Genomic DNA, 15,719 nt, shown 5'->3' with positions numbered 1-15,719 from the left:
CTGAAGCCTCCAGCCAGTAGCCAGCAAGGAGCTAAGGCCTTTCCAACAACTCCATGAGTGAGTTTAGAAGCAGATTATCCAGCCCCAGTCAAACCTAGAGATGACTGGAGTCCTGCTGACAACTGACTACATCCTCATGAAAGACCCTGACTACACAGCTAAGCTGCTGCTCGTGGATTCCTGATCCTCAGAAACTGTGTATATAATAAATGTTTGTGGGTTTAAGCTGCTGATTTTTAGGGTAATTTGTTATGGGTCAACAGGTAACTAATACATTCTTAAAATAACCCAATCAAAATCCTAATAGTTAATTTAATTTTTTTGGAAGAACATGACAAGCTGATTTATATGGAAATGCAAAGGGCCAAGAATAGCCAAGATACTCTTGAAGAACAGAAATGTAAGAGACTACCAAGTTTTAATGTAACATCACCAGAAGCATATTATGATTTTAATGTAATTAGTAATATAGCTTCAAAGTATATAAAGCAAAAACACAACAGAACTACAAGGACAAACAGACAAATCCCTGTCAGAGTGGTGACTTTAACACACTCTCTTAAATCTGACCAAACAAGCAGACCAAAATATCAGCTAGGGAACATCAAAATGGCAAACACATGCTTTTTAAAAATAAATGGAAGATTAAGGAAAAGATCATATGGTGGGCCGTAGAGCAGATCTAAACAAATTCTAGAGCACTGAAATATGGAATATATTCCCTGACCACAAAATAATTTAAAAAATAACATACAGAACAATCCACATGTTTGGAAATTGAGAAACACTTATAATAACCCATGAGTCAAAAAAGAAGTATTAATAATAATGAAAGGACATTTTTGAACTTAATGACAAAATATACTACATGCAAAACTTTGTACACTGCAGCTAAAGCAGCACTTAGAGGGCAACTTATAATCTGAAATGTGCATATTGGAAAATAAAGAAAACTAGAAGTTAATGCACTAAGCATCCATCTTAGAAGTTAGGTAAAGCACCAGTAACCCAAAAGAAGCAGAAAGAAGGAAATAATAAAAAGGTCAGAAATCAAGCAACTGAAAACAAACATACAATAAAGAGTACCAACAAAATCAAAAAATGCCTTCTTGAATATAAGATATACTGAGAAACCTCTAGAAAGACCAATCAAGAAGTAGAAGGTACAACCAATATTAGAGACGAAAAAGGAACATCACATAAGGAAGTAGTAAGAGGATATTAACAATGTTATGCCAGTTTTGTGAATATATGGATGAAACAGACATGCTATCATTACTGATTCAAGAAGAAACAGAAAATCTGAGTAGTGTGATAACTCATGAAAGGAATCAAATCAGTAGCAGACAATCTTCTCACAAAGAAAACCCCAGGGCTCATTGGCTTCATCCGTGGTTCAAGGAAGACATAATTTCAATCTTTTATAGACTCCTTCACAGAGTTGAGGAAGCAGGCAAATCCCCGATGCTTTTTCTATCGCTGGTGGAACGGGAACTCAAATTGGACAAAGAATACAAGAAAGGAAATCTGGTCCATTCTCGCTCATGACCACAGAGGCAAATCTCCAACACAAACTGTTATCCGACTAAAGCCAATCTGTTTGTAAAAAGGTAAATTAAGACCATGAGGAGCTATTAGTTTATTGGATTGGCAAACTTTTAAAAATGTGACAATGCCAAAAGTTGGTGAGCTCTCATTGCTCACTGGAGATTCTCTCCTGACTGGCAATTAAAGGCAAGCACACCCTGTGACCCGGTGATTCTACTCCTGGGTGTACGCTGGGGAGAAACACACCGTGTACATCAGGAAGGCACTTGCACGGTGAGGTCCATGGCAGCATATTTCATGATAGCCAAACACTGAAGCCAACACAGATGTCTGGCCTCAGTAGAATGGATATCTAAATTGTGGTATAGTCGTATGATGGAATATTCTACAGTGGTGAGGATGGATGGACCTCAGCTGCATGCATCAGTGTGATGATCGTCAGAATATACAATACTGAGCAAGGCATAAAACACTGAAGAATGCAATTAGTAGGATTTCTTTTGTATAAAGTTTGAAAACAGACAAACCCAAACCATATGGCTTAAAAGCAAGAAATGATTACAAAATAAGGATAGTGGGAACTTTTAGGGGTGAGGGATGATACTGTGAGTGGGGACAGAGGTTTCTAGGGGTGGTGGCAACTTTTTATTTCCTGGCCTGGGTACTGGTTATACAGATAGTTCTTTCATAGTTATTTAAGTGAACCTGTTTTAGTACATATATATACATATATACATACATATGTATATATATATACATATATATATATATATATATATCCTAGTTTTCTGTGTAGATTTTATAATTCATGATGAAAAATATAAAAATAAAATAAAGGGCATGGAAGGTCTCTGAAGAACACACCAGGTTTGGGGTTCTGAAGGGGAAAGCAGAACTAGGGTGGATGCAGGGAATAAGCAGGTGGGCTCAAGCTGGAGAAACAGAAGGGATTTTGATGGGATCTAGACAGTGAGAATTTGGAGCCATACATCAAAAAGAGTCAAAAGAAAGTTCATCTCCACAGCAGCCCAGAATTCCAGGGCACGTCTTCTCAGCAGTCACAGGTTATGTGTCTTTCCTGAAGCGGGTCTGTGCACAAGCAAACATATAAATAAGAGCGCCTGCTGTTCACTCGATACACTACTATGTCCCTTGCTTCCCTCTTCACCACGTATATACTACGTTACCTTTATAATTAGCAAAAACCAAAAATGTTTTCAGTTTGAACAAAGCAAACAAGTGTATAACAGAGGCAAGTGTTCATGATTAGTAAGTCCCTTTTACATGTCTGAACCAAAGGGCAGAAGGGGAGAGGACAGATCAGGAGTGTGATTGATGCACCGTCCCCTGCCTTCCCACTCCTGGGGCTGGCCCAGCTTCAGGGATGCCTCTATCACAGATATCAGGGAGCCCCTGGTAGCCAGGGTCATACCTCAGAGTTGGCAGGCACCACAAACTGGGAGGGCAGGCTGATGTCAGGGACCCTGCATTCCATGGAGAAGGTCACTGTATAGGGCAGAGGGTTCTCCACCTTGATGGAGGCTGATGTGCTCTGCCGGACGGGGCTCACCATCTCAATGGTTTTGATGACGCCTGAAGGGATGACCCTGAAACCCACCATGTAGTATAAAAACTCATTGGTCACCTCGTTTCGGAAGATCACCTGGGTTCGCGGGGAGAGGGGGAGGAAGAAAGCAGAGGAGAGAGGTTAGTGGAGGGTCTTCAGCTGTCTTGAGTTCCTTCTCTCTATTAGCATTGCCTAGGTACACACAGCACGGGTGCCAGGCTGACACGGGCACTCCCACCCTGTCTGAATCCCTACCAGCCACCCTTTCTCCTTCCTATGCCCATTGCTGCTGGAATAGACAATAATACTAATAGTAATAATGACGGCATCTAACATTTAATGAATGATTACTGTGTGCCAGGCACTAGAAGTACTTAGTTAACTTAAACAATTTGTAGGCAACATTATTATTCCCCTCACTGTTTGTTTGTTTGTTTGTTTGTTTGTGTTTTTTAAAGCCAAAGAAACTGAAGTTTAGCAAAGTTAAGTTATCTTGCCAAGGTCACATGTAGAGAGAAGTGTCAGAGCCAGGATTTGAACCAAGTTGATCTGACTCCAGAGCCCACACTTGTGACTGCGGTACATTGTCTCCTCACCTCTGCAGTTGATATGGTAAGTTGCTCACCTTTTTCTGCTTGTTTCCCAGGTGACTGATGATGTTGGGCATCTTCTCACGTGCTTATTGGTCATTCACACATTACTTCTGTGAAATAGAGTCTATTGGAGTCTTTTGCCCTTTTTAATACTTTGAGTTGTTTATATTATTATTAGTATATGGTAATAGTTCTTTACGGATCTGACTTTTTACTTTCAACTTCTTCCTGTCTTTAGCTTTAGAGTGCTTCTGGCACCCTGTCTTTTAATTGGAGTGTTCAGTCTTTTACATTTAAAATAATTCTTTTTTTAATGTTTATTTATTTTTGAGATAGTGTGAACAGGGGAGGGGCAGAGAGAGAGAGAGAGAGAAAGAGAGGATCCTTAGCAGGCTCTGTGCTGACAGCAGCAAGCCCGATGCAGGGCTGGAACTCAAACTGTGAGATCACGCCTGAGTCGAAGTTGGATGCTCAACTGACCAAGCCTCCCAGGTGCCCTAAAATAATTATTTCTATGTTTAGGTTGAAGTCTGCCTTCTTGTTGGTTATTTTCCATTTGTCGTATTTATTTATTTACTTATTTACTTACTTGTTTTGTTTCTCTGTTATTCCTTTCCTGTTTCCTTTTGGCTCGACATGCAATCTTTTGTAATGTATTTTATTTCCTCTACTGGCTTCTTAGCTATATTTTTTAATAATAGATTTTTAGTGGTTGTTCTACAGCTGACAATATGAATTTTTAACTTGTGAAATTTATTTTGAGTAGTATTTTATCACTTCCCACTTTATAACTGACCCTTCATGCTCCTTATGCACACTTCCAATTTGGCAAATGTGCTAACCTTACTAAAGTATAATTTTATTGACCTAACCACTCTATCTTCTGTGCTTTTGTTGTCATATCTTTTACTTCTACACACATAAGAACACCCACCTAACAGTGTTATCATATTTGCTATAAACTGTCAGTTGTCGTTTTTAGAAAGTTCTTAGAAGCGGTGTGTTTGTGTGTGTGTGTGTGTGTGTGTCTGTGTGTGTATGTGTACTTATTTACCATTTTTAGATTTTTAGGGCTCTCCTTCCATTAGACCCAAATTGCTAACTGGTATAATTTTTCCTCAGGCCAAAGAATACCTATCAATGTGTTGTTTTCTTTTTAAAAAAAAATTTTTTTTTTCAACGTTTATTTATTTTTGGGACAGAGAGAGACAGAGCATGAACGGGGGAGGGGCAGAGAGAGAGGGAGACACAGAATCGGAAACAGGCTCCAGGCTCTGAGCCATCAGCCCAGAGCCTGACGCGGGGCTCGAACTCACGGACCGCGAGATCGTGACCTAGCTGAAGTCGGACGCTTAACCGACTGTGCCACCCAGGCGCCCCTCAATGTGTTGTTTTCTAATGTAAGTCTGCTGGCAGTGAATTCTCTCATGTTTTCTCTGAAAATATCTCCATTTTAAAGGATGTTTTCAGTGAATAAAGAATTCTAGGTTGATAGAACTTAGCATTTTGCAGATGGCTTCCATTATAACTGAAGAGAAGTCAGAAGTCTTTTTATTGTTTTCTCCTATTTTAGATCTTTTGTATCTGGTTGTCTTAAGCTTTTCTCTTTCTCTTTGGTTTTCAGCAGTTTTACTATGATGTACACAGACATTGTTTTCTTGTATCTCATGGTTTTCTTTGTATTTCTCCTGCTTGAGGTTTGCCAAGTTTCTTGGATCTGTAATGTTTTTTAATCAAATCAGAGAAATTTCAGCAATTTTTTTTCAAACAGTTTTCTGCTCCATACTCACTTTCTTCTCTTCTAGGACTCACATTACTTATGAATTAAAAAATTTTATACTTTCCCACAGGTTCCTGAAGCTCTGGTTCTTTTTATTCAATCTTTTTTCTCTTTATCATTCAGATTAGAAATGTTCTATTGATTTGTTTCAAGTTCACTGAATCTTCACATCTCCAATCTGCTGTTAAGCACATCCAGTGAAATTTTCATTTCAGTTTATTGTAGTTTTCTATTCTCAAATATCTGTTCAGCTCCTTTTTTAAAAATATAGCTTCCATTTCTTTGCTGAGATTCCTTATCTGTCTAATTATTTGAAATATTTTCTTTTATTTCTGATCATGTTTATAAAAGCTGCTTTGAAGTCTTTGTCTGCTAAATGCAATATCTGGCTCATTTTGGAGTCCGTTTTCATTGCCTGTATTTTTCTTGACTATTGGTTACATTCCTCTCCTTCCTTACAAGTCTAGTAATTTTTCTTTATGTACTGGACACTGTTGATAATCATTGTAGAGATTCTGGATTCTGTTACCTTCCATGTGAGAGTGTTGATTTTATTCTAGGAGGCAGTTCAATTATTGACTGATAAGCTTGTGTAGGTTTGGTTTTATGCTTTGTTAGAGCAGACCTATAGAAAGCTCAAGGTGTTTTTTGAGACCTTCCAACTTGGTGGGATTCAGTCTCCAAATTTTGTCCTTCCTACAGATCTTGTTGCGGCTTAGTTTTAGGCTTTCTAAGGGCCTAAAAGGACTTATTATAAGGGCATGGTCCTTTCTTCGGGCCTTTCTGGTATTTCAACTGGGTTCCTAGGATGTTAATGAGATGTTAATGTAATCTCTCCACTCTGGCTGAGCCAAACCTCCAATGTTCCCTGGGCACTGATCAACGTATCTTTGTTCCTTTATCAATCTCTTTTAGAAGCTGCTCTCTGATAAATCTCATGTAGTCTCACCTTGTGCATGTGCAGTACAACTGTCAGCCAAAGACTTTGAAGGGAATTCTCACACACACTTTTGTCTCCCTTCCCCCTCACATCCTGCCACTCGATGCATTGCCCCACTCCTACCTTTTAGAGACCAGCTATTTCAACTGCACCAAATTTTAATTTCTGTATCATCAGCTCACTGGGGCTGTTGTGCTTTGCTTAGATTCTAGCTCACTGCATTGCAGTCAAGAAATTGTCCCTTGGCAGAGAGCCAGGATAATTGTGGAGATTCATCTCATTAGCTTTTCTTCTCTTTGAGGGATTGCAGTATTGTGCTACTGTTGTCCAATGCCTGAGAAGGGTTGCCTCAGATATTCTGTTCAGTTTTATGGTTGTTTATGGTGGCAGTAGTAGTTACTCCATCATCGTCAGAAGCGCTTTTGACTTTTTTAAAAAAACTTTTGTATTGTTAATTTGAATACTTATCATTATTTTTTAAATGTTTACTTACTTTTTTGGGGGGAGGTGCAGAGAGAGAGGGAGACACAGAATCCAAAGCAGGTTCCAGGCTCTGAGCTGTCAGCACAGAGCCCAATGTGGGGCTCGAACTCACAGATTGTGAAATCATGACCTGAGTCAAAGTCGGATGCCTAACTGACTGAGCCATCCAGGAGCCCCTAATACTTATTATTGTAAAGAGATCTGTGATCTGAGTTCCCTGTTATTTTTAGTTAACACTTTAAAACATATATTTACGTATATTTTTCTGTTTACAGCTACAGTTTATGGCTATCTCTATTCGTGCCCTACCTTTCTTGATGAAGAAACAAGTATCTTTCATTTCCCCATTTTCTTCCCACTAAATGAGAAAAAAATTCTTTGCATTATTTTATTTATTTATTTATTTATTTATTACTGATTTATTGTTGCATTTTTATTTTATTTATTTATTTTTTTTATGAAATTTATTGACAAATTGGTTTCCATACAACACCCAGTGCTCATCCCAAAAGGTGCCCTCCTCAATACCCATCACCCACCCTCTCCTCCCTCCCACCCCCCATCAATCCTCACTTTGTTCTCAGTTTTTAACAGTCTCTTATGCTTTGGCTCTCTCCCACTCTAACCTGTTTTTTTTTTTTTCCTTCCCCTCCCCCATGGGTTCCTGTTAATTTCTCAGGATCCACATAAGAGTGAAACCATATGGTATCTGTCTTTCTCTGTATGGCTTATTTCACTTAGCATCACACTCTCCAGTTCCATCCACGTTGCTACAAAAGGCCATATTTCATTTTTTCTCATTGCCACGTAATATTCCATTGTGTATATAAACCACAATTTCTTTATCCATTCATCAGTTGATGGACATTTAGGCTCTTTCCATAATTTGGCTATTGTTGAGAGTGCTGCTATGAACATTGGGGTACAAGGGATACAGGAGTACTGATGCATTATTTTATTTCTCCCCTTGCTATTTCCTATATTGAGGTCATATGAAATATTCACTTCATTATTTGAAATTACCTATCAATAGAATTTTGAGTCTTTGTTCATTATAACCTTTTGTTTTCTTCTTGAATTCATTTACTTATTTTTAAAATTTTGCTAATTTAAAAACTTATTATTTTGTGGTGCTTCTTTCAAACAGGGATTATATATATGGGTAGGTTATTTTGAGTCCTTGCAAGTTTAAAAATGTCTTTATTTTGCCCTTGAAATAGTTTTGTTTGGAAAAGGTTCTAGATTGAAAACACTCTAAATCATATGAATAGCTTACTCCATTGCTTCTTGTATTCAGTGTTGCCATGAGAAACCTGATGTTATTGTGATTATTTCCTTTTACTTTCTTTAGAATCATTTAGGATTTTCTTTTTTTATCCCAGTTTTCTACAATTTTGGTCTCACCTATTTAGATGTGAGTCTTTTTTTCATTCACCCTATTTGGAAAGTTGGTGGGTCCCTTCAATTAGAACACTCAGTCTTTCCAAACAGTTCTGGAAGTTTTTTTTAATGTTTATTTATTTTTGAGGCAGAGAGAGAGAGCTAGGGAGGGGAAGAGAGAGAAGGAGACACAGAATCCAAAGCAGGCTCCAGGCTCTGAGCTGTCAGCACAGAGTCCAATGAGGGTCTAGAACTCATGAAGCATGAGATCATGACCTGAGCCAAAGTCGGACGCTTAACCAACTGAGCCACCCTGATGCCCCTGGAAGTTTTTCTTCAATTATTTTGAAGAGTATTTTCTTCCTTCTATTATCTTGCGTTCCTGTTTTGGGAGCTCTTAGTAGATAGATATTAGAACTTTTTGATGTATATTTTCTGTGTCATACTTCCTTTCTTTTTTTGAAACAGCTTTATTGAGATGCAATTCACATACCATATAATTCAACCAATTAAAGTGTATAATTTAGTGGGTTTTAGTACATTCACAAAGTGGTGCAAATATCACCACAATCAATTTTAGAACATTTTTATCACCCCAAAAAGAAACCCTGCACCCATTACCAATCATTCCCCATTTCCTCCTAACCCATCGCCACTAATTTACTTTCTCTTTCTATAGATCCGCCTATTCTGGACATTTCATATAAATGAAATCATACAATATGTGGCCAGTTGTGACGGCTTTGTTTAGCTATCATAATTCCTTCAAGGTTCATTGATGTGTTGCATGTATTAGCACTTCATTTCCATTTCTTTTTATTGCCAAATAATATTCCATTATATTTGTCCATTTGGGTTGATGACATTTGGTTTGTTTTGTTTGGTTCTATTTTTTGGTTCTTATGAATAATGCTGCTATGAACATTTATGTACAGGTTCTTGTATGGACATATATTTTCATTTATCCTGAGTATATACCTAGGAGTGAAATTGCTGAGTCACACGGTAACTCCATGTTTAACCATCTAAGGAATGCCAGACTGTTTTCCACAGCAGCTGCGCCATTTGCAACCCCACCAGCAATGTATGAGGGATCCAACTTCTCCACACCCTCTTCAGCACTTATTATTTCCTTCCACGCTTGCCATTTCTTTGTGCTCATGTGCTAAATCAGCTCTATCTTCTAACTTACTAGTAATCTCTCCCTCAGAGTTCATTATACTATTCAGCCTTCCTCTAAGGTTTTCCATTAAAAATGTTCAATTTTTTAATTTTTAGGGTCTCTGATTGTCTTCCATAATAGCCTGTTCTTTTTCATGGGCATGATTATCTTCTTTTATTCCTTTGAGGGTATTAATAATGTTCACTAAAAATATTCCGTTTGCTTTAATGACTCTTTTATCTTAGGGGTTCCCCTTTGTTGAGCTGCTGTTTCTATTTATGGTGGCTTTTTTTTTCTTCAGATGTTTTATGATACTTTGATTCTAAGGTTCTCTGTTAGTCTGTGAATGCAATCTGAGTGGAGCAGTCTACCCCAGTGATTTTAGGAGAGGGGATGACATCCCACTGTGTGAATTTTGCCAATATCTCTTCTGGAGGTAGGAGATGGGTTCCTAGGTTCTTTCTTTTTTCACTTTAAAACTCCCTAGCTGATTCCTTCCTTCATCATAGCTTCTATCTGTAAATTAGTAATTTCCATATGTTATCTTCAGCCCTAATCTCTCCTGTGAGCTACTGACCCATATACACTCCTTTTCTTCAAAGCATGTATCTCATTTTGTAATTATACATTCATAGTACCATTATTTGGTTAATGCCCTTCTCCTTTCACTGGACAGTGCATTTGATGAAAACAGAGACTGAGCCTATTTTTGATCATTGCTGTGTTGCCAGCACTTAGTTTAGAGTGTGGCATATATGCTTATAGGTACTTGCTGAGCTAATGAATGAATTAGGAGAAACAGCTCATGTGTGAACGACCCTGTGATGTCTTGGAGCAAATGGCTCTGAGTTGAATCCTGGCTCTGACATTACTAGCTATATGTACTAAATGTTCAATACTATGCTGGCCACTATAATCACTCAGGAAAGGGGACCTTTTCTTATTATTGTGGTCTGGTGTTTGCTGGCCCAGTGTTACTGCTTAAGGATTTTCATGATTCTGTTGCCTTGAAGGCTGTTGCCATGATGGATGGATGGCCCTGCCATCTGGCTTCATCTTCAAGAGGCTGGGAATCCTGAAAGCTTTGTCAGGTCTCTAACTGGTTAGCCCAGCAGGATAAGGATGGGCTGGCTGTGGGAAGACATCTTCACTCCCTAACACCAGGATTATTAACCTTGGGGCAAACCTCCAGAGTTCCAGGGAAATGTCTTTAACACGTGGATACCTTTGCACTGTAGAGTCCCTCCTTGTGGGAAAAGAAGTTCAGCCTGTAATCTTTCTTGGAGCCAGACAGTACATCAATGTAATCAAGGCCTTTTAAGGTGACGCTTAGATCTGGCCTCTCTGGTTTCACCATTTCCACGATGACCCGGAATCTGGGGGAGCACAGGAACACATGAAGAGAGGATAGAGAAAATGAAACCATTTGCCCAAAGAAAAGAAGGAAAGGTGCTATCTCTACTTTTGATTTTATGATAAGCATGTGGGTCCAGGGTTCTGGTCCTTTGTCTCTAACAATAACAATAACTACCATTTATTGACACCTGTGATGTGCCAGCTACTGAGTCAGTGCTCCAAATGTGTTAGAGGCATTTAATCCTCACAGTGTCTGTAGGAGACACATATAATTATCACCCCCATTTTACTAATGAGGAAATAGAGGCCAAGAGAAGGAAACATGTTCAGGTCACCTGACTAGTTATTGGTACAGCTAGGATTCAAACTTAGGTCTGAGCCCTTATCCACTATGCTAACCGGTGGCCTTCAGTAAGTAAGCTTCTTCTCCCAGGCTTTGGCTCCTTCTCTGTAAAAGAAGGGGACCAGGCTGGTTTTCAATTCCTCTAGCCCTTGTATTCTACTCTACTCCCACTGCAAATAAGATCCAAGGGACATCCTTCTCTGGCCAGTGGCTTAGGTGATAAGACAGAGAACTCAAGAATAACCATCATGATTATCATTTTGATAATAATAATAACATCTAACATTTATTTGAGCACTTATTTTACGTCAGGCACTGTTCTAGGAGACTTAAGTTATCAGTTATTCATAGATAGCACTGACTGTCTGGAAGCTTAGAGTTCAGACAATGCTTGGTTACATCAGGGAAGTTTGCCTCTGATTCTTTTAGCCCCTCAATGTCTCTAGAGGCCCTGACCATGGGAAGGGCCAGGCTAGACAGTAGAAGTCCTCCCTCCGTCTCCTCCATCCCAACCCCTAGCCCCACTCTCTCACCTCTGGGGCTTATTAAGCCAGTTGGTTATTGGCAGGAGTTCAACATAAGGTGTCTTACATGGTACTTCACGGTAGATACTGGCCACGGCTTTGGGGAGCTCAGAAGTCCCATGCAGCATATACAGCCAGCCAGTCCCATCTGGGAGGGGGAAGAAGAGGGTGCCCTGAGGAGAAGAAGAAACGTGGTCAAAATGGCACAGAAGGTCCTTTATTAGGTACCTCTTAGGCGTGGTAGTGACACAGGATTAATAGAGGCCCTTGCATAAGCATAAGTCTTGAAATAAGCTTGGTAGTATGTTTTAAGAGTCATAAAAATGTTCATATGTATTTGAACCAGGAACTCCACCCCAGGCAACTTAAGAGTCTCATGCTCTATCGATAGAGCTAGCTGGGTCACCTTTCCCCAGGGACCTTAAAAATCCCTTTGGAGGAAAAAGCTACACACACACACACACACACACACACACACACACACACACACATACCCATTAGAACCATTTATAATATTGATGAAAATTTGGTAGTAATAACTTTAATATTCAACAACTGAGGAGTATTACATAAATTATGGAACTTTCATTCCATGAAATATTAGGCAATCATTAAACATGATTACATCACAAAGACTAGTTAAACAGAAAAATGTTCATGATCTAATGTAAGGTAAAAATAAACTGAGTGCAAAATTAGGTATTCTATGAAGGCAACTATGACTGTATCTGAATAAGGACTGGTAGTAAAGATAGGAGAAAACAGTTCTTGGGGTGACTGGCTGATTCAGTCGGTAGAGCATCTGATTCTTGATTGCGGGGTTGTGAGTTCAACCGTACCCTGGGTGTAGAGATTACTTAAAAAGAAAGTAAATCTTAGAGGCACCTGGGTGGCTTAGTTGGTTAAGTGTCCAACTTTTGATTTTGGCTCAGGTCATGCTCTCATGGTTCGTGAGATTGAGCCCCACGTCCAGCTCTGCACTGACAGAGTGGAGCCTGCTTGCAATTCTGTCTCTCTCTCTGCCCCTTCCCTACTCTCTCTCTTTCAAAATAAATAAATAAACTTAAAAAAAATACAGCTTAGAAGAAAAAATTCTCTTTCTTTAGGGTGGAAGATTATGGCTTCTTTTCTTTTTAAAAGTTTGTTACAGTGGCGGTGATGCTATTTGTACAATTAAGCTAAATATTAATTACTTGATGCTTAGTCCAGGACTCTGTTCAGAACTGAGCCCCTTGTTCCAAGAAAATCCCCTGTACATGAAAAAATACAGGCAACAAGGGAAGTTTCGGACTCCATAATCTGCATTATTCCCCATTGTTCCAACATGATTCGTGGGGTTCTCCTCACCTCTCTTGCATGACACCTCCCTCCAACCCCACAGTAAAATCAATGGGGGGCGGCGGGGGGGAGCCTCAGCCTACCTGATGTTTGCGGTTCTCCAAGTTCATGGTGCGGGGTCTGTAGGTAATCTCATAGGGCTTGTTTTGCTGATGGGGCTCCAGGGTGATGAACTCTGGCCCCTCCCAGTGCTCACCCTCAAAGATGGGGTGCAGGTTCCAGGTCTGGTTGGTGCGGTTTGAAAGCATGATGGTCTGCGTGTGCTTGGAGCGTACCTGGCAGGTGAAATTTACCACCTGGAAGAAAACAGACATCTGAAGTAGGTAGTGAAATTTACAAATGAGGAATTCAAGGAAAGGTTTAGGCTGGCATCCATATTTGGGAGTAGAGCAATGTTTTTTTTAAAGGCCAAGAAACTGGATGAGATTATCAAGAAGTTAAGTATTTTTAGATAAAAGAAGAAATTTAAGAACCAATTCCTGACTGACACACTCCAGTGTTAAAAAAAATCAGAAGAGGAGATGAGAAGGAGCATCTAATAAGATAAGAGGAAACCCAGGAGAGGGTGGCATCCTAGGGACCATGTGAAGTGTTTGAAGCATCTTCCTCAAGGGACTTGTTCAAGGTATCAAATACTATCAACAGGTCAACAGTTGAGAACTGACCACTGAATTCAGCAGTGTGGACAGTGTAGCACTGTTGGTAAAAAGAGTCAAATAGATCAGTGGACAAGGACAGCATTCAGCAATAGACACCTGCACATATATGGTTAAATGAGTTTCGACCAAGGTGCAGAGGCATTTCACTGGAGAAAGGATAATCTTCAACAAATGGTGCTAGAACAACTGAATATCCACATACAAATGATAAAACAAAATGAATTTTGATCCATATCTTATGCTACATACAAAAATTAACTCTAAACAGATTAAGATCTAAATGTAAAATTTGTGCCCTGAATATATGAAGAGCTCTCAAAACTCAATAATAAGAAAACAAACATCCCAATTAAATATGGACAGAGAATTCAAACAGGTACTTCAACAAAGATGATATATGGATGGCAAACAAATACCTGAAAAGATTCTCAATGTCATTAGTCATTAGGGAACCACAAATTAAAAGCCACAATGAGATACCACCTTATATTTATTAGAATGGCTAAAATTAAAACAACAGGTGGTAACAAGTGTGGGCAAAATGGGATGCAAGTGGAAATATCAGACATTGTCGGTAGAAACACAACCACTTTGGAAAAGAGTTTAGTAGGTTCTTTAAAAAGTAAATATATACCTGCTTTGTGCCCCAGCCATCTGGGTATTTACCCAAGATAATGGAAGCATATTTTCTTGCCAAGATTTGTACATACATGTTCATAGCACACTGGGTGATTCCATTTACATAATTATAGAGATGGAGATCAGGTGTAATTTTTACCATAAGTGATTTTTTACCGTAAGTGGAATGGAGTCTACTGTTAGGTTTCTAGGGACAAGGCTAGCAGAAGGTTAACTCAAGCCCACTCCCCCACTCCCAACTTTTTTTTTTTAATGAGAGAAGGGGAAAGTGTTTACCCTTTACTTACAGTGCTTGTAAGAGAATTTGATCTAGCCAAATATGTCAGAGAAACTTTCCTTGAGAATGTAATGCTTGAGTTGAGAGCTGAAGAATGAATAGGAATTAACTAAATGAAGAGGGGAAATGAATATTGCAGCAGTGGGGAAAAGGATATGCAAAGGCCCTGTGGTGGGAGGGAGCAGGTCTGAATGTTTGACGTTGGCACCGAGGACTGTTTGAACAGAGTCACTTGTTTCTAGAAGGCCCAGCTGAATTCAATTGTGGTGTCTGCTGGGCCCACTCTTGCCATTGGCACTTCTGTGGGCAGCAGCTACTGACCTCTCTTACTGAAGGTGGTCCCACGCAGACTCCAGATAGGGTGAGGTTCAGAGGATTGCCTCCATGGATGAAGCAGAGCAAGTTTTTATAGAGACTCTCTTTGCCCACCTCAGTGGGATGGTAGGTCACTTCAAAAGAGACCTCCATGCCTGCAGTGATGTAGCCTTCTTCTGGGCTGATGGAAAAATGGGGCTCAAATTTTTTGACATCCCATTTAAACCTTTTCCAAGACAAAAGGAGACAAGAAAGACAGTTTACTAGTATCCTGGGGTGTGCTTAATGCTGCTGAGATCAAGGGACTTTGCCTAGGCTTTTAGCTGAAAGGTTCACCCCTTTGAATACTCCGTGGGATGTGGGCAGAGCAAAGGCGATGGAGTCAAGAGCTAGCTCACTTCTGGGTAAGACAGCTCAGCTGTCTCTCAGACCTGAGCAGGGTGGGAAGTGGCCGCATCTTATCTTATATTCTGCAAGTGACTCGTCGAGGAACATGCACATGAACACGCTAACACATGTGTATCTGAGATCACACAGCCAGGAAGTGCCGGGGCTAGGACTGGAACCCTCCCAAGGCCATGGCTATAAGCACCCCCTGCATTGCCTCTCAGGTCAGATCCAGGAGGGCAGAGGCAATGCCTTCAGGTGAGAGATGCACCCGTTCTTGGGGGCACTCTTAGTCATCCCTCTGTGGGCCATCCCTCTCTCTGTGCTTCCAGCCACACCCTCGGGGCACTGTCCACACTGAGGTCTGGGTGAGGGGTGTCTGCACAGCTATGGTGGCATGCCCGAGTCGTGACTGGGCCGGGCACCTG

At 40.0% G+C, this 15,719-nt stretch overlaps 1 protein-coding gene across 22 annotated transcripts in view; it reads right to left on the bottom strand.

The window, feature by feature from the left end:
- Positions 1 to 15,719, bottom strand: part of HYDIN (HYDIN axonemal central pair apparatus protein) — a 433,865-nt gene that overhangs the window by 8,956 nt on the left and 409,190 nt on the right. For 21 of the 22 annotated variants that reach the window (XM_045046329.1, XM_045046327.1, XM_045046336.1 and 18 more), the window contains 5 exons: positions 14,911 to 15,130; positions 13,098 to 13,310; positions 11,686 to 11,849; positions 10,679 to 10,829; positions 2,981 to 3,211 (listed from right to left, as the gene is read on the bottom strand). In XM_045046329.1, the coding sequence (XP_044902264.1) occupies positions 2,981 to 3,211; positions 10,679 to 10,829; positions 11,686 to 11,849; positions 13,098 to 13,310; positions 14,911 to 15,130 (979 nt within the window). Of the gene's footprint in view, positions 1 to 2,980; positions 3,212 to 3,740; positions 3,819 to 10,678; positions 10,830 to 11,685; positions 11,850 to 13,097; positions 13,311 to 14,910; positions 15,131 to 15,719 lie in introns of those variants that run through there. The other variant, XR_006590494.1, reaches the window with a different exon arrangement.

The sequence above is a fragment of the Felis catus genome, chromosome E2 (genome assembly GCF_018350175.1).
Source record: "Felis catus isolate Fca126 chromosome E2, F.catus_Fca126_mat1.0, whole genome shotgun sequence".
NCBI classification, from domain to species: Eukaryota; Metazoa; Chordata; class Mammalia; order Carnivora; family Felidae; genus Felis; species Felis catus.
This window is presented reverse-complemented; position numbering and strand designations above follow the sequence as displayed.